Source organism: Orycteropus afer, unplaced genomic scaffold (genome assembly GCF_000298275.1).
Source record: "Orycteropus afer afer isolate SDZICR_OR568_19922 unplaced genomic scaffold, OryAfe1.0 scaffold00001, whole genome shotgun sequence".
In the NCBI taxonomy this organism is placed as follows: domain Eukaryota; kingdom Metazoa; phylum Chordata; class Mammalia; order Tubulidentata; family Orycteropodidae; genus Orycteropus; species Orycteropus afer.
The window spans coordinates 32,034,490-32,053,753 of record NW_006921588.1 but is presented as its reverse complement, the minus strand read 5'-3'; the positions used below and the strand labels follow the sequence as shown (position 1 = coordinate 32,053,753).

At 37.3% G+C, this 19,264-nt stretch overlaps 1 protein-coding gene across 1 annotated transcript in view; it reads right to left on the bottom strand.

Moving 5' to 3' along the window:
• Positions 1-19,264, bottom strand: part of LRP2 (LDL receptor related protein 2) — a 187,017-nt gene that overhangs the window by 98,947 nt on the left and 68,806 nt on the right. Inside the window, exons 27-33 of the mRNA XM_007953659.1 lie at positions 14,498-14,709; positions 13,718-13,902; positions 12,520-12,748; positions 12,015-12,192; positions 10,649-10,777; positions 3,506-3,672; positions 2,403-2,546 (exon numbers count right to left, since the gene is read on the bottom strand). Coding sequence (XP_007951850.1) covers positions 2,403-2,546; positions 3,506-3,672; positions 10,649-10,777; positions 12,015-12,192; positions 12,520-12,748; positions 13,718-13,902; positions 14,498-14,709 — 1,244 coding nt within the window. The remainder of the gene's footprint in view (positions 1-2,402; positions 2,547-3,505; positions 3,673-10,648; positions 10,778-12,014; positions 12,193-12,519; positions 12,749-13,717; positions 13,903-14,497; positions 14,710-19,264) is intronic.

Below are 19,264 nucleotides of genomic sequence, written 5' to 3'. Positions count from 1 at the left end.
TCAACATCATAAAAAAAAAAAAAAAAAAAAAAAGCCCTCACATATCTTAACTTTGTCCCTGAATGGAGCAAACCAGTGCTAGTCTCAAGTTAGCTCTGAATAACTTCATGGGATTTCATACCGGCTGCCCATCTAGAATTTCTCTTGGGAATTACAGTAGAAAGAGCACTTATCACAAAGAGGATAGTATCAAAGGAATTAGAATCAAGTTTCTACTTTCTGTTTCACTGGTAGAAAAACTGTATTGGAGCCATAGAAAGATTTGCATCTAAGAACAGAAGAAACCTATGAATCTGGTTTAGAAATGAAACAGCATTGAAGATCAGATGAGGAAAAATAGTAAAAATTCCTCTACCATAATCTTCTCTTTATGCTAAATTCCTTACTGAACGTATGTTTATTTTTTTGTTTGTAGCAGCTTTATTTATAATTGCCAACTACAGGCAGAATCAAGGCATCATTCAATAGGTAAATGGATAAACAAACTGTGGTACAAGCATACAATAGAATATTATTCAGTGATTAAAAGAAATATGCTACTAAGCCAAGAAAAGATATTGAAGAACCTTAAATGCAATATTGTTAACTGAAAGAAGTCAATCCAAAAAAAGCTACAGACTGTATTCCAACAACACAACAGTCTGTCTGGAAAAGGCAAAACTATAGAGACAGAAAACAGATCAGTGCTTGCCAAGGAGTCAGGGGAAAAAAGGGAGACAGGAATAGGTGTAACTGCTTTTTTTATGGTAGTGAAACCATTCTGTATGATACTGTCATGGTAGACACGACATTATCCATTTGTCAAAACCCACAGATACAGTAGAACATATGGAATGATCCCTAATGTAAACTACAGACTTTAGTAAATAATAATGTTTCAATCTGGCTCATCAATTCTAACCATTGAATGATAGGAAAGTAAGATGTTAATAGGAGAAATAATGTGCAAGGAGGGGGATACTCTGTACTTTCTGCACACTTTTTCTGTGAACCTAACTGCTCTAAAAATAAAGCCTAAGGAAAAATATAGGGACAGTGAGCTGTCTCATGGATTCTTGGGAAGATTACAATAGACTGCCATAAAGACACCTGCATTTGTTTAATAAACGTGTTCACTCCTTTCTGACTGCAGCATACTAACCAAAGGTTTCAGCAAACACTTTATCCCTAGCAGGCTGGTGGCAGATTATCATCATTGAGAAGAATCCTCGTGGCTGATCTAGGCAGTGGTGTCACTGAAAGAGGGCAGGGGTTGCAGAGGACACTGGGTGACACTGCCAGAGGGGCAACACCAGAACGACTGTGTATACATTTTTTGTGCAGTGTTTAAAAGTTTATTGTCTTTTCATGAAAGTATCCCTGAAAATATTTTTCACAAGCCCAGTTTACTACTACTATCAATATAGCTATAAGGCTAAATCTATGATATAGCTTTTTTTTTTTTGCTATAATTTTTTAAAAAATTTTATTGTGATTTGGGTCAAATTCTACAGAGCAAATTCATTTTCCATACAGCAGTTCACACACATTTTGTTTCATGACATTGACTGCAATTCCCCACAGTGTAACACCTCTCTCTCCACATCCTCCCTGTGTTTATCTCTTCCCTGTCCTTCTTTCCTATGTATTCCTGCCCCCTGAGCTATCTCTTTGTACAAATACTGCCCTACTGTTCTCCCATGACTGACCGTTCTAAGGAGTATAAATATCTGATGTAAATGTTCACCTTATATGCCTGTCTATTGTTTGGCTGGGAGCCATATGAGTTAGTTAAATTCCAGACCTGAAAGATAACTAGTGACCATAGACTCAGGGGTCTCACTAGACATGATCAGACCAGTAAACTAGGTTTTTTTATGATTGAGTTTTGTACCACATTGTTCTCCCACTCTATCCAGGATCTCCTGCACTGATCCCTTTCCCAGTGGCTGACAGTAGTAGCCAGGCACCATCTAGTTCTGCTGGTCTCATGGTCATACAGTCTGAGTTTTGCATGGTCCACTAGTCCCTTGGACTAACTGTTTCCATGTATCTTTGATTTTCTTCATTCTTCTTTGCTACAGACAAGGAGAAATTGTTGCATCTAGATGACTGCTTGCAAGCTTTTAAGACTCGAGTCACTACCCACCCAAAAGTAGGATGTAGAACAATGCTTTTGTGTAGTATAACAAACCCTTTTTTAGGAACAAGGTAGTATATATGTTTATGAGGACATTAGGAAGACCCAACAATTATTTTTAAAATGTTTTTTTCCCCCTCAGTTTCAGAGTCAATACTAACATCTCTTCTCATTTTCTTTTGCCAAAAATAATTTCAAAATCCATATAAAAGAATTTCCTGAGAATAAATTTTACATGAATCAGAAACTAGTGTTTGTGTAAGCAGTATTAGGGAATCATTACCTCAATTGACTGAGTTCCAGTATCAGTATAATAAAGGTTTCTTGATAGCCAATCCACAGCCAAGCTTACAGGAGACCCTATGACAGATGTAGGGGCAAACGCCGTCCTATTAGTGCCATCAATCTTCACTCTGTGAATTTTACCCTTGAAAGAAAGACAACAGAAGGTGAGCTCTTTCAAAGACACAGCACTTTGTTCACTGTGTTTACTGACACTCCTCACACTTGAAGAAAAGGCAAACAAATATTCTGTACCACACAAACATTTTTCTTATCTTCTTCTTTTGTCTTCTTGTTGCCCCACCCACTCAGGCTGAGGAAAGGTGCCCTGTGAGAAGGGAATGGAGGGGTTCTCATTTTGTGCTGGACATAAAGATTCAGGGTGAAGCCCCACTAGCCACATCAAATGCTTTAGCTGGGAATTTTTTAGAGTTATCATCTCTATGTTTACATCCTCTACACCCACTCCTCACTTACCAACATGGTTAGGTTCCAAAGACCAGGTCATGCAAAAATTGGCCGAATCACTGAGAATCACAGCTCTGCCAACTTGACACATAACCTTAACCATGACAACTACCATTGCTCTCATTTCATACCTTGGCAGTCATTACTACCAAATGTATGTCATTAATACACAAAAGTCAGATAGACCTTTTTATTATTGTCATAAATGCAAAATGTCAGATGAGCCAGTGCATAAGTGAGGATTAGATGTACTAGCTTATAAACTCCTAGAGAGCAAGCTGTGTAACTGCTGTTTCTTAGCATTTATTTATTCTGCAGCTGAAGCAGCTACTTCAATGCAAAACAAATAGTAGTAGGCATTCAACAAATACCTACTGAATGGATAATTTCACCCTTGAAAGAAAGACAATGGAATCCAATAGCTTAAATTTGTTTATTATCCTAAAGTCAAACAGCTTCTTTATCATTGTCCCAGGCCAAACTCACATTTACATCACTCACACAATCAAAACACTTAGTAATAAATTCATTTATTTCTGGATCATTTCCCACCCAACTACATTTTCCTATAAGACATTAGTGCTGGCAGCCTCTTTGAGAAAAAGTTACGCACTTTGAAAGCTTTTCAAAACTTACGGGATGCTCAATCCAATAGAGGAATTGCTCTGAGTCATCAAAGTCAACATCATAACCATTCTGCAGACCTGCTATGGGAACCATAGCATCATTGCTCTTCTCCTCGGGGTTAAGAGAAATCCCAAAAATTATATGCTGTCTTACACTTATTAAGAAAGGCTTTTCATCTGTGAAAACAGCAGAACATCCATCAAAATGTTATTCCACTATTCTCAGTCATTTAGAGAAATGGAAAGCAATGGATTGTTACCATCGTACGGAATAAAAGCTCACTGCAGCAATAAATATAATGCACAGTAGATATATCAGATAATAGCAGACTTTCCATACATCTCACTAAACCTCCAACTATACCTACAATGTTTTATAGACTTTTCCAAGGTATATCATAATATCATGAATTCCTTAATTACATGATAAAGCATTCACAAGTTTCATAGTCAGGAAGTTCTATTTCTACACACAGACAAATCTCACTAATACTGCAAGGGAAAGGAGTTTGGTTTTGTAAAAGATTTTCTCAGCTGCAATCTTTATGGAAGCAGATTGCCAAGTCTTTTTTCCAGAGGCTGTAGGTGGATTTGAACCACCAACCTTTTGGTCAGCAGTTGAGCTTAACCATTCAATAAGTGAGACCAATTTATAATCCCACCATTGTTATTTGATGAATGTCTGTCTTCCCACTAGATTTTAACTCCCAAAGGGCAGTGACTATGTCTGAATTGCTCAGCATAGTATCCCCAGAGCCTGGCATAGAACCTGACATAACAATTCCCAATTAACATTTGCTGATTAAAAGAATGAATACATGACGTAATGGGTGGATACAAAAATGAATATGTAGATAGTGTCTTCTAAACTAAAATATCTGTACATTGCTCTACCTACAGACAATTTGAACATTCCTCCTTTTTCAAAGGTATTTTAATCTTTACCCTAGTGAAGGACCTCCTTCTGAGAAAACAAAAACATTAGAATTTGAGTTTTGTGTTATTAAAACAAAATATGAGATGATTGATCATTGCATAAATTTCATGAGCTACTTTGATAATCTAAGAACATTTACATCTTCAGGAAGATCTCATTAGCTATCCCTTGTCCCTAACATTTCTATTACTGAGAAATAATTCAGCACCAGAAGGCCATTATTTGCACAGGGAGATAGCTCAGAGGGCAGAATGCATAAGAAAGAAGAACACAGGGAAAAGGAAGTGGGAAGAGACCTCTTACATTGTGGGGATTGCAGTCAATGTCATGACTGTTGTATGGAATGTACGAACTATTGTACGAAAAATGAATTTGCTCTGTAAACTCTCAGCATTTATTAACTCAGGACAAATTTCTGCAGCTATTAACTCTGCTTTATATTTCACAAGTGCTAAAATATATATCATTTAGTCTCTCACAACAAAGCCTTCAGAGCTGTTTTCAGTTGAGGCAATGAGACCTGGAGGAGTCCTTGCTCTCAACTGCTCCACAATGCCTCTCTTTAAACTACAATAGTCATAATAATGGGCTCCATTAACTGAGAATTATTGTTGTTTGTTGCCACCAAGCGGACTCTAACTCATTGCAATCCCTTATGTGCTGAATAAAACTGTTCTATAGGTTTCTGAAGCAGGACTTTCACCCAAGAAGCCACTGGGTGGGTTTGAAAAGCCAAACTTTTGGTTTCCAGACAAGTGTTTAACCACTGCTTAAAGCAATGAACCACCAGGGCTCTTTTTATTATCGCACAAATGCATGTTATGAATGTACCAGGCAAATATTTCCCGAAACATACCACCCTTAAACCTCATAATCCTGTTGTTAGATATTATCAACTCCAACTTGCAAACGAGGCTCAAAGAAATTAAACAATTTAATTGAGGTTACACAATTCAAGAGACTCTGAAACTTGTGCTATTAATCACTGCTCTGCAAAAAGTACAGTCCAGGCACTACTTATGAATATCAAATTAATTAATGAATATCAAATTACTACTCAATTAATTTGATTTAACAGCAGTAATAAAAAATGAAACCTCTATTAGTTTCTGATGCATCGTGAGACAGTATTTAATTACTATTGACTAGTGTCTATGGCACTTGACTGCTAACCAGAAGGCTGGTGGTTCAAACCCACCAGCCACTCCTTGGAATGAAGATGAGGCAATCTAGTGATGCTGCCTCGGAAACACAAGGAGGGGTCGCTATGAGTTGGGTCCGACTCAACGGCATGTAACAACAACAACAACATACATTATAAATTCTTACTGGTTAAAAAAAAAGCAAGATATATTTCTCAGTTTTATAGGGGAGTTTAAAGTGTTACTCATTCAAAACTCTCTCTTACATAGGTAACTTTCCTTTTGCCTAAAGCATTGGCTCATCCATCAAATGTGAACCTCCGTGATTCCTCAAGGAGCTCTTCATGCACAACCCAGTTCTACGTCCTTTTTGTTTATGAATTCTTCCTAAAGGCATCTGTGGGAAACTGACCAGTGGGTGGGAAAGATTTAATGTTGCACTAGTTGAAAGTATGAAGGCCTAAACCATATTAAAAACCAGGGGAGCCCTAGAAAGGAAGTGACATAGCATAAGGAGAAATGTTAGGGTTACATTATGCTGAATAAAAGGACATATATTGTATGATCTTTGTATATGAAATATCTAGATTAGGCAAAAGCCTAAAGATATCAAAGTTCATGAGTTATTACCAGGGATGGGTGGGACAAGAAAATGAGGGAAGGGAAGGGGAAATAATGCTTAAGGGATACAGAGTTTTTGTTAAGGGAAATGAAAATATCTAGAAACCAATAGTGGTGACTATTTCACAACCTGGTGAAGCTGTACATGTAAAAATGGTTGAAAGGCTGAAATATATTTCAGCAGTACTATGTTGGAAAGAAAAAGAAGTATCAGTACCACAATTTCCATATAGTCACTGAAGTAATCACTTATGGTCCTCAGATTGTATCAGAAACTTACTTTCAATATGAGACCATTTATTATAGGGATTTTGGTTTTTATATTCACACTGAGAAAGCTTTCCTTTAAAAATTGCATCACCGAAAAAATAGAAATGTCCCATAAATTTCCATATCCATGTAACCACAATTGGCATTTATGTGTTTTCTTCTAGACTTTTAAATGCATGTTTTTACATGCTGATATTAGACAGTATGCTTTTTAACTGAAGAATATCCAAAAAAATTCAACACACTTAGTAAACACTATTTTAATAACCATTAAACATTTATATGAAGTAAAATATTTTCATCTGTAAATGTAAGCAGTTACCCAACTGGTCTTCAGACACCAATTGGGAAATACGGAAAAAGTTCCACTTTGGTAAAGTCAGCCCATAGGGAAAAACACTACAAGAGTTATTTGTCACACAACAAAAGGTAGTATACAGAATTAACACTTATCAATCACCATCAGATTAGTAATATTGATTACACCAATACCCAATGCACAGTTCAATAATATTTCTATGCTGAAAGAATGCTTTGTGTCCAAAATGTCTACAAAGCAGTTTAATCTTCTGCTGAAAGACTCTGAAGACATACTAAATTAAACAGTGTCAACAAGGATTAGGTACATAAGTCTCTAAAGAATACTGGCAGATGCCAATGCCTTTGTAAGCATTATCAGTAATCTTTCATCATGAAAGTATCATTGCATAATATCACATGCTGACAGAATTTGGCTTTCAGTAAGCCTACATCAGTATGATCTATAAACACCATAAATTTCCTGGATTCAGTATGTATTTTCCATTTGAAAACTAATTTTCTTTCTAGATTAGAACTTTATTACCTCTTAATGTAGGAATATTTTTATTATTAATAATTTAATTTTAACTTGTCTACAGCCATTCACATGGAAAACACATTCATTCCTGTTATTGAGAAATGAAAGAGACCTAGGTTTTAAGCAATGGAGAAGGATTTTTAAAGAGTTTATTATACTTCAACCACTACTGCCAAAGATGAAGAAATTGAAGATTTTTACCAACTCCAGCCTGAAATTAACCAAACATACAGTCAAGATACATTGATAACTACTGGCGATTGGAATGTGAAAACTGGAAACAGAAGGATTAGTAATTGGAAAATATGGGCTTGGTAATAGACACCACTCCAAAGATAGCATGACAGAATGTTGCAAGGCCATGACCTATTCATACTGTTCTTCAACAACACATGGACTTTGCCAGATGGCAAAGAATCAAACTGCCTACATCTGCAAAAAGACACGATGGAGAAGCTCACTATCACTACTACCCATCAGAAAAAAGCTAGGGAACAAGTGAGGAACAGATCATCAATTGATCCTATGCAAGTTCAAGTTGAAGCTGAAGAAAGTCCACAACATCCAAAGTATATCCCACCTGAATTTCACAACCATCTCAAGAAGGGATTTGACACATTGAACACTAATGACTGAAGGCCAGACAAGTAGTGGGATGACATCAAGGGCGTCAGACAAGAAGAAACCAAAAGGTCATCAAAAAGGAAAAAGGAAAGAAAGACCAAAATGGATATCAGAAGAGACTCTGAACTTGCTTTTGAATTCAGTGTAGCTAAAGAAATGAAAGAAATATGAAGAAAGATGTGCAAAGACCCAGAGGTAGAAAACCAAAAGGAAAGAACACACTCAACATTTCTCAACTTGAAAGAATTGAAAAAAAAACTGGTGGAACCCCTGAGACTATGGCCCTTAAACACCCTTCAAGCCTAGAACCAAACTTACTCCAGCTACACAGCAGAAAGACCAACAGGGTGAGCAATAACACCAGGGAGGTATGCGTTCCTTAGAACAACCAAGCAAGATCAAAAGAGCAGCATTTGCCTTGAAATAAATCTCAGAAGGCAGGCAGGGCCAGGAAAGAAGGGCAATGTAAACAGAAAACACAGGAGAAAATGCTGTTATATGGCAGGGATCACAATCAATGTGTATGAATTTTTGAATGGAAAACCAATTTGCTATGTAAAACTTCACAAAATCACAATTTAAAAAAAAAAAAAAACCTGAAGAAAAAATTCAAGCCTCAATTTGCATTATGGAAGGATTCTATGGCCAAAATCTAATAACACAGGAAGAAATACACAGTCAGTGTACCAAACAAAACTAGTTGATGTTCAACCATTTCAGGAGGTAGCATATCAGATGGCTCTTGGTCAAAAATAGAGAATACCAGAAAGATGTTTACCTGTGTTTTACTGACTATGCAAAGGCATTCAATTGCATGGATGTAACAACTTATGATAACAATGTGCTTATGCAGAACCTGTACATAGACCAAGAGGCAGTCATCTGAACAGAACAAGGGCATACTGCTTGGTTTAAAATCAGGAAAGATGTGCATCAGGGTTGTATCCTTTCACCATGCTGTATGCTGAGCAAATAAGGCAAGAAAAGCTATACTATATGAAGAAAAAGGCAGCATTAGCATTGGAGGGAGACTCATTAACAACCTGCGATATGCAGATCACACAACCTTGCTTGCTGAAAAACAAAAGGATGTGAAGCACTTACTGATGAAATCAAAGACTACAGCCTTCAGTATGGATTACACATCAACATAAAAAAAAATCCTCACAACTGGACCAATAAACAGTGCATCATGAAAAACAGAGATTACATTTTACTTGGATCCACAATTAACACCCATAGAAGCAGCAAACAATGGATTGCATTGAGCAAATCTCCTGTTACTTTGAGCACCAAAATGTGCCTAACTCAAGCCGTGGTATTTTCAATCACCTCATTTGCATGCAAAACGTGGACAATGAATAAGGAAGACAGAAAAAGAATGGATGCCTTTGGACTATGGTGTCAATGAAGAAGATTGAATATACCATGGACTGCCAGGAAAATGAACAAATCTGTCTTGGAAGTATAGCCAGAATGTTCCTTAGAAGTGAGGATGGTGAGACTTCATCTTATGTACATTGCAAATGTTATCAGGAGGGAACGACCCCTGGAGAAGGACGTCAAGCTTGGTAAAGCAGAGGGTTAGCAAAAAAAGAACGCTCTCAATGAGATGGATTGACTCAGTGGCTGCAACAAGGGGTTCAAATATAGCAACAACTGTGAGGATGGCACAGGACCAGACAGTGTTTTGTTCTGTTGTACACATGGGTTCTATGAGTTGGGACTTATTTGATGGCCCCAAACAACAATGTACGTCAAACACATACTACAAAAGAAATCTCTTTTGTGGACTAACTATATTTTTCCCTTCCTTTCTCTACACACTCTTTAACTGACCCAGTAAAATATCTCAAGGATGAGACGAAGGTAACAATTCATAACGAAGAAAGTATCAGACAGTAATAGAAGACTTAGGCTAGAACACTCACCACTGACATTGGTTACAAGAATAAAAATGAGATAATGGGCCTGAAAGATGAAACCTTAAACAAAAGAATTTTCACTTCTCAAGTGCACAACTTGGGATTTCCCATTATCATAGCTTGTTAGAAAAGTCTAACTAGGACCAGGTAATGGGAGAACATGAAGTTAAATATTGTTCAGTCACATGCACTTATAATGTTGTTGTTGTTAGGTGGTGTCAAATCAGCTCCAACTCATAATGACCCTATGTACAATAGAAACACTGTCTGGTCCTGTGCCAGCCTCACAATCTTTGCTTTACCTGAGCCATCATTGCAGCCACTGTCAATCCATAATATGTTTTGTATGATTAGAAGAAGACTTCTCATCTGGAGAAGTTTAGAGCTCAGGAATAGCCAACCCTGTCAAACTATGCCTGATTTCAGTAAGGACTCAGAGCCAAGAAATTGCATTACCCTTTGAGATGACTATCTTCTCTCAGACCTTTCTCTTTGTGCCATATGTCAATCCATCTCTCTGAGGACCATCCCCTTTTCCGTTGACCCTCTTTACCAAACACGGTATCCTTCTCCAGAGAATGATTCCTTCTGACAACATTAGCTTGATATAAATGAACTATATTATAACCAAGGTGTTCAATTAAACCACCCCATACAACATACACTACATACACATCTGATGAGCCTAAGAGAATACAGCACTCACTAAGCCAGCAGGTGGGTTTAGAGATTCACTGCTTTACATAAACTAGCGCAAATTACACGTTCAGGTTGGCACTTAAAGGGCATACTGTACCTCTCAAGCAATTCACAGAATCATGAGAAAGAAGCCATCCTGAAGGACACAAACAGGAGTAAAAATTTGGTCCCTGTGAAGAAAGCAGGCATAGATGGCTGCAGTGGGCAGAGGTACATGGGTTTATGCCTGTAACAGAAGAAAAGAAAGTATTGGTGAGTGCTGTTATTGTCCTCCCAGAGGTCCCCAGTATTTTCAATGCAAGTTGCCTCTATTTTCTTCCCTAAACTATCACACCCTTCCCTAGGGTCATGCTTTCAACATATAACTCCTAAGAGTAAGAGAGAAGAGTGACTTGCCCAAGGTCACAGATCTAGTCCATAACCAGATTATGAACAAACAGCCACTGAGTAATATGGAACTTAATAATAAAAATGTCTTTCTCCTTGCCTGACCTAAAAGAGATTGATTTCTTTTTGCATTAAATGAAATCAAATTTGCTAAGTGACCTTGACATTTACGTAGTCTTCTCCAACTTTTGGATTGATCATAATCTTTTACTGTCTACCAATGGCATCTTTATGTCTCTGTTCCTTGAAAAAGGGATCATATGTGCATGTCAAGCTCATAGGATATGCTCATAGGATCCATGTTCTCGTAACATATACCTTTTTAAATCCATTCATTCATTCACTAAACAAATGTTAAGCATAATGGTGTTTAGCACAAACAGCAAAAAAAAACTATGAGAGGCAGGGAAGCTATTTTAGATATGATGGTTAAAAAGGGCCTCCCTAATAAAGTGATATTGGAGCGCAATCCTAAGTGATTAGGAGGAGTAACTCGTGCAGAGAGCTGGAAGAGACAGTTTAAGTGTTTAGAAATGGGAAGTATACTAAGTTCTGAATCATAATGGAGTACAGTATGGTAAGGGTAGGTAGGAAAAGAAGCCAGGAGGTATCAGGAATCAGATTCCTAAGTACCATGAGAAATTATTGACTTATTCCTTCCTCTTACGAGAAAGAACATTACCAAGGCCAAATATTTTAACCACCTAGTCACCACACACCCTAGGATGACTTGGAATGGCCACAGCAGAGAACCTTCAGGGAAATGGTGTCATCATAAGCAGGATCTAAGGGGCTATCTGGTCTATAATCTTATTCATCAGTCTCAGAGCAAGGTCAAAAAGGAAACTTATGAACAAAATGACTCCACCTCAACTTGCTGTTATATATGTCTTCAGTTTCCATGATAAATAAAAGTAACAGAAATGTTACAAATGGGGAAATGTGGAGTGGTGTGTTTACTGAAGAAAAGAACATCTACTGCCCAGCAAAGTGCTTCTGCAAGTGTGCATTTAGCATTACCAGAATAAGTGTTTTCCAAGCGAATAACAAGCAAGATATCTTTCTATATCACTTACTAGGTGGTTGTTTCACAGGATGAACTGCAGCAATTCCGAGAGGATAGTGAATATTATAAATTACGACTGACTGGTTCCCCCCATGCCACTTGTTGGCATGCATAACCCGGTGAGAGTAGCGGTCCGTCCAGTACATGGAATCTTCAAAGAGAGTTATGGCATGGGGATGCCGCAAAACCTGTGAAGCAGAATAGAACAATGAGACCTCACCCAGAGCTGAAAGTCCAGATAAACAAAGTAAAAAAGGCTATCTGCCAAAAAAGATCTGTCTACACACATTATCACCACTCTTTGTCTAGTGCTGTTTCTACCATCTTGTTCTGCCACTCACAAATTCCCATCAATCTGATACAGCTTAGATGCGTATTTACTGCTGTTAATGTCCATACCACAATAATTTCTTCTACAGACATTTGAAAAGTTACATTTCTTAGTTCTCTTGGTACTCCATCTGCTTTCTACAAAGCCACTATTATAATTTTAGCTTTTCTTACAACCAACTTACCAAATCACTGGCTATCACCTGCCTCCGGTGATGTCCATTGTAATCACAATAGTCTATGTAATCAAGATAAGAATCCATAAAATAGATCAGTCTGTTGGGATAGTCAATGGTTAAGCCAGTGGGCCAGAAGATCTTGTCCTGGACAATGACAGCGCGCATACTGCCATCCATGCTGGCTCGCTCAATACGAGGGTGATGGCCCCAGTCAGACCAGAACAATAGATGGGCACTGTGAAAAAAAACTAGTTACCTATTGGAGGTGGCATACTTCAACATGAAAAATAACTGTCATGTTAAACAATAGAACCATTATATTTATGCTTTGCTTAAGTAAATCATCTCCATTTCAGAATATCTGCACAGTGTTTATTATTTCCTCTGAGTGTCACAAACTGTAACTGTAATCATAATGTAATCACTAGCCATCTGGGTGTCTTTATATGTTCATAATATATGCAGCACATTATAACACTGAAATGTTTCAATGCCAATTCATGTTTGTGTACAATCCACAAATAGTTGATTTAGAAAACACCATCTTCTTGTTTGTCTACCCTGTCATGTTTAGGCACTATACTACCAGAGCTCCCATATAATGTGACAATGCATAATTTGCAGATGTTATTGTTCTCATGCCAGCCCCCAAAGATAAATAAAGATCAGATTTATAAATGTATTGATAACAAAGGCAACAATAATGGATATTTACATCAAAACGGACTTATAACAGAGTTGTTAGAACAGAGCCCAGCCATAAATAAGGGAATAACTGCAATAACTGACCAAATTCATCATTCTGTAGAACAGAATCCAAGTTATAGAATCTATGTAATTTCAAAGAATGAAGCTCTTGAATGTTGAAAGTTTTCTTTTTTATACAACATAAAAGGGAACTGTAGTAAACAACAGGAAATCAAAGCAGGAAGATACAGCTTTCTTGTTATATTTACACAGGATATCAGAGTTACAGCAAACTGGTCTATCTATGGAATATTGCTGAATTCATTCAATAGAAACTCAATTATATAACTATACAACAGTCATTTCAGTAATTATATTGCCACCCTAATAAATCAATGTGGTCTTTAGATAAAGCTAATCTAAATTTTGCAAGATGTGTTATCTTCTATATTTTTCTCATTCCCCTATTAAAACCATGGCAAAGAAACATTTTAAAGCAAAGCTGAAAAAGTCTTACTCAGTTCTGGGATCTAATGCTAGTCCTCTTGGATTTGTTACATTTTCACTAATCAGCACAGTCCTGTGGCTCCCATCCATTTTAGAAACTTCAATTGTTTCTATAGCGTACTCTGTCCAATATAGATTGCGACCTACCCAATCTATCGCAATATTTTCAGTCACAGTAATACCACTGTCAAGTACCTAAAGACAACAGTAAATAAAATGCATAAATGAACGTAAATATAGAAATGATATGAAAATCTAGAATAAGGCATTAATTTGTCCTGTAAGTATGTATGAAGATGAGAAAAATTTGTCTTCCCATGTAACTAGCAAACTACCATGTCAACAGTAGTACTTTCTAGGAAAAATAAAGCAAGATTTTATAGAATTCAATATTGTGTTTTTAGATCAGTGTGTAGGAATGCATAGGGAAGAGGTAACTACAGGGAGGAAGTGGGAAGAGAGCTGTTACGTAGTGGGGTACTGCAATCAATGTCATGAGACAAAATGTGTATGAACTGGTCTATGGAAAATAAATTTGCTCTGTAAACTTTCACCCAAATCACAAAAACTGAAAAACAAAAATACAAAAAAAGGTCCTTAGTGTGTAGTTTCATTTTGGTTTCAAAAGTTTTTAAAGTAAAGCAAAAATCATACCCACTCTGGGGTGTGGCATTAAGAGAGCTATCCAGGGAGTAGGACTTTTCTTACTACTACATTATAGTGAATTATATGGTGAATTATATGGTAAATTATAGCAAATAGGGGAGCCAGTCAGGCGAAATGTACTTACTACTTTTCTGTCTGTTCCATTTTGAAATGCACTCCAGATTTTATCCTGAGTTATGTCAGACCAAAAGATACGACCACTGACTGAATCAAAATCAACACCTACAATGTAAGAACCATTTCGAACCAGTGGATAGATGTTGTGGATCTGGGAGGTGATATTGTCAGCAAAAATTTGGTTCTCACTTGCCACAAGTAACAGCAGACTGTCCGATGCTGTCCAAGAAGAAAATACAAAAACAGCAATAATTGTGGATGAAAACACAATTAAGGTGTTCTTAAATAGTTGATATAATACTTCTGATAACAAAAGGAAGATGTATTGATACAGCCATGGGAAAAAAATCTCTAACTACTATAAAAATGTTTTTAATAACTTTCATCACCTTAGTAATTTTGCATGATTATTTAAAATATGCTTTTTCCAAATCTTCCAATTATACTTTAATTTTTTACTATCTAAATACCAGTGTGGAGTAAAATATACTTGTATTAGACTGCATGTGTAATCCAGGCACACTTCATTTTATTGAGCTTTGCTTTATTGTGCATTGCAGATACTGAGCTTTCTATAAATTACAAGTATTGATGCCATTTTCCACCAGTACATGTGTTTGAGCATCACAATATTTCAAAGTTTTTCAAAATGCTATTACATTTAATATATATACTTAATAGTATAGCATAAGCTATAATTTAAAAAACTATACTTAATGTTGTTGTTGTTATTAGGTGCCATCAAGTTGGCTCTGACTCATAGCAACCCCAAACACAACAGAACAAAACATGCCTGGTCCTGTGCCAGCCTCACAATACTTGCTATACCTGAGCCCATCGTTGCAGCCACTGTGTCAATCCATCTCATGAGGGCCTTCCCCTTTTCCATTGACCCTCCACTTTACCAAGGATGATATCTTTCTCCAGGGAATGGTCCTTCCTGACACCATGAGCAAAGTAAGTCAAACGAAGTCTGGCCATTCTCGCTTCCAAAGAGCATTCCAGCTGCACTTCTTCCAGGACAGATTTGTTAGCTCCTTTGGCGGTCCATGGTACTTTCAGTATTCTTTGCCAACACCACAACTCAAGAGCATCAACTCTTCTTCAGTCTTCCTTATTCATTGTCCAGCTTTCACATGCATATGAGACAATTGAAAATACCATGGCTTGGGCTAGACACACCTTAGTCTTCAAAGAGACATCTATGCTCTTCAGCCATTTAAAGAGGTCTTTTGCAACAGGTTTGTCCAGTACAATACACCATCTGATATCTTGACTGCTGCTTCCATTGGTGTTGATTGTGGAATCAAGTAATGTGAAATCTTTGACAACTTCAATCTTTTCTCCATTTATCATAAGGTGTAAGGATTTTAGTTTTCTTTATGTTGTGATGTAATCCACACTGCAGACTTAAGTCTTTAATCTTCCTCAGTAAGTGCTTCAAATCATTCTCACTTTCAGCAAGCAAAGTGGTGTCATCTGCATATCTCAGGTTGTTAATGAGTCTTCCTTCAATCCTGATGCCACGCTCTTCTTCATATAGTCCATCTTCTTGGATTATTTGCTCAGCATACAGATTGAATAAGTATGATGATGGGACACACTTCCTTCCTGATTTTAAACCATGAAGTTTCGTTCAAACGACAGCCTCCTGGTCTATATAAAGATTCCTCATGAGCACAATTAAGTGCTCTGGAATTCCCATTCTTCTCAATGCTATCAATAATTTGTTATGATACACACAATCAAATGCTTTTGCATAGTCAATAAAAGACAAGTAAACATATTTCTGGTATTCTTTGCTTTCAGCCAAGATCCATCTGACATCAGCAATGATCTCTCATTCCACGTCCTCTTCTGAATCCAGCTTGCATTTCTGAAAGTTCCCTGTCAATATACAGCTGCAATCTTTTTTTTTGTTGTTGTTGTTTTGTTTTGTTTTAAGAAAAAACACCCATCTATCCATCCATATATCAATGTTTGCCATTAACTAACAATGCAGTACTGTGTGTGCAACCATTTTTAAATTATTTTCAGCAAGATTTTACTTGTGTGTGATATTAATGATATTGTTCAATAATTTCCACATTCTGTGGGATCACATTTTTTGGAATGGGTACAAATATGGATCTCTTCCAGTCAGTTGGCCAGGTAGTTGTCTTCCAAATTTCTTGGCATAGACAAATGAGTGCCTCCAGCATGGCATGCACCTGTTGAAACATCTCAGTGGGTATTCTGTCAATTTCTGGAGCCTTGTTCTTCGCCAATTCCTTCAGTGCACCCTCAACTTCAATACCATTGGTTCTTGATCATATACCACCTCCTGAAATGGATGAACATCAACCAATTCTTTCTGGTACAGTGACTGTGTATTCCTTCCATCTTCTTTTGATGTTTCCTGCATCATTCAATATATTGCCCACAGAATCTTTCAATATTGCAACTCAAGACTTGAATTTTTTCTTCAGTTCTTTCAGCTTGAGAAATGTCAAGCATGTTCTTCCCTTTTGGTTTTTTAACTCCAGGTCTCTGCACGTTTCATTTTAATAACTGACTTTGTCTTCTCAAGCTGCTTTTTGAAATCTTTTGTTCAGCTCTTCTATCTTGTCAACTCTTCCATTTGCTTTAGCTACTCTCCATTCAAGGGCAAGTTTCAGAGTCTCTTCTGACATTCATTTTGGTCTTTTCTTCCTTTCCTATCTTTTTAATGACCTTTTGTTTTTCTTCATGGATGATGTTCCTAATGTCATCTGGTTTTCGGTCATTGGTGTTCAATGCATCAAATCTATTCTTTAGATGGTCTCTAAATTCAGGAGGGATATAATCAAGGTCATATTTTGGCTCTCATGGACTTGTTTTAATTGTCTTCAGCTTCAACTTAAACTTGCATATGGGCAACTGATGGTCTGTTCCAGTCAGCTCTGGGCCTTCTTTGGGCTGAAGAGATTGAGCTTCTCTATCGCCTCATTCCACAGATGTAGTCATCTGATTCCTGTGTGTTCCATCTGGCAAAGTACATGTGTAGCTGCTGTTTATGTTCTTGAAAAAAGGTATTTGCAATGAATAAGATCATACGATCTCCAGCGTTATTTCTATCACCAAGGTAACATTTTCCCACTTCTGCTGATACTTCTTTTTTTTCCAATTTTTGCATTCCAATCACCAGTGATAATCAATACATCTTGATGGCATGTTTGGTCAATTTCAGACTGCAGAAGTTGGTAAAAATCTTCAATTTCTTCACCTTTGGCTTTGGTGGTTGGTGTGTAAATAATAGCAGTATTAACTGGTCTTCCTTGTATGCATATGTATATTATCCTATCACTGACAGGATTATACACCATGATAGATCTTGAAACATTCTTTGTGATGATGAATGCCATGCCATTCCTCTTCAATTTGTTATTCCCGGCATAGTAGATCATATGGTTGTCTTATTCAAATTAGCCAACACCAGTCCATTTCACCTCACTGATGCCTAGGATATCAATCTTTAAGTGTTCCATTTCATTTTTGACAACTTCCAATTTTTCTAGATTCATACTTTGTACATTCCATGTTCCGATTATCAATGGATTATCAATGACAGCTGTTTCTTGTCATTTTGAGTCATACCACATCAGCAAATGGAGGTCCTGAAAGCTTTACTTTATCCACATCATTAGGTAGGCTCTACTCTGAGGAGGCAGCTCTTCTCCAGTCATATTTTGGGTGCCTTCTTCTGACCTGAGCGGCTCATCTTCCAGCACTGTACTGGACAATGTTTCAGGGCTATTCTTAAAGTTTTCCAGTAATATATCAGTGCTTCACTGCTATTCATAAGGTTTTCACTGGCCTATTCTTTGAGAAATGGATGGCCCCTTCCTTCTTCCGAATATGTCTTACTCTGCAAGCTGCACTGAAACCTGCCCACCACAAGTAACCCTGCTGGCATTTAAAGCACCAGTGGCATAGCCTCCAGCCTCACAGCAACACACAAGGCACCACAGTATGACATAATGACAGACAAGTGGTGGACTATACTTAATAGTATAGCATAAACACAACTCTTCTGTACTCTGGGAAATCAAAACATTCATGTGACTTGCTTTATTGCTGTATCTCCAAGCTTTGTCTGTATTTCATTCTGCCTTTTACTACTTATCTTTGTACTTGGCTTATCTCCCTTACTATATTATAAATTTCTTGATAGCAAGTATCATGCCTTAAATATTTTTGCTTTCCTTAGGTACTCTGCTATGGCAGAGACTTATCTGCCAAAATCCCTTCTCCTCTAAAAAGTTTTAGGTGAACACATGGCCATCCAATTAAAGATAATTCTCTCCCTTCTTACAGCTTGGAGTCATCATGTGCCTAAGTTCCACCAGTGGGATATGAGCAGAAATGATGTATCAAAAATGTTACATCAACTGACGTATACTTATACTTTCTCCTTCCTACTTTCTGAGAAAAGGCAAAGACTAGCAAATAGTGTTGGATCCCAGAAGGAATCACATGAAAACAGACTAGCTCTCTTCACTGAATGCTTACCATTCACGCTCCTCCTTTCTTCGTTCATTTTTAAAGCAGCCACGTCATTACCGTAATATATAGTATATTTGCGTTAAGGTGCTCTGGTGGTGTACTGGATAAGGCATTTGACTGCTAACCAGAAGGTCAGAAATTCAAACCCACCAACTGCTCCACAGAAGGAAGATTGGGCGATCTACTTCCCTAAAGATTTATAGCCTCGGAAACCCAATAGGGGTCGCTATGAGTCAGAATTGACTCGATG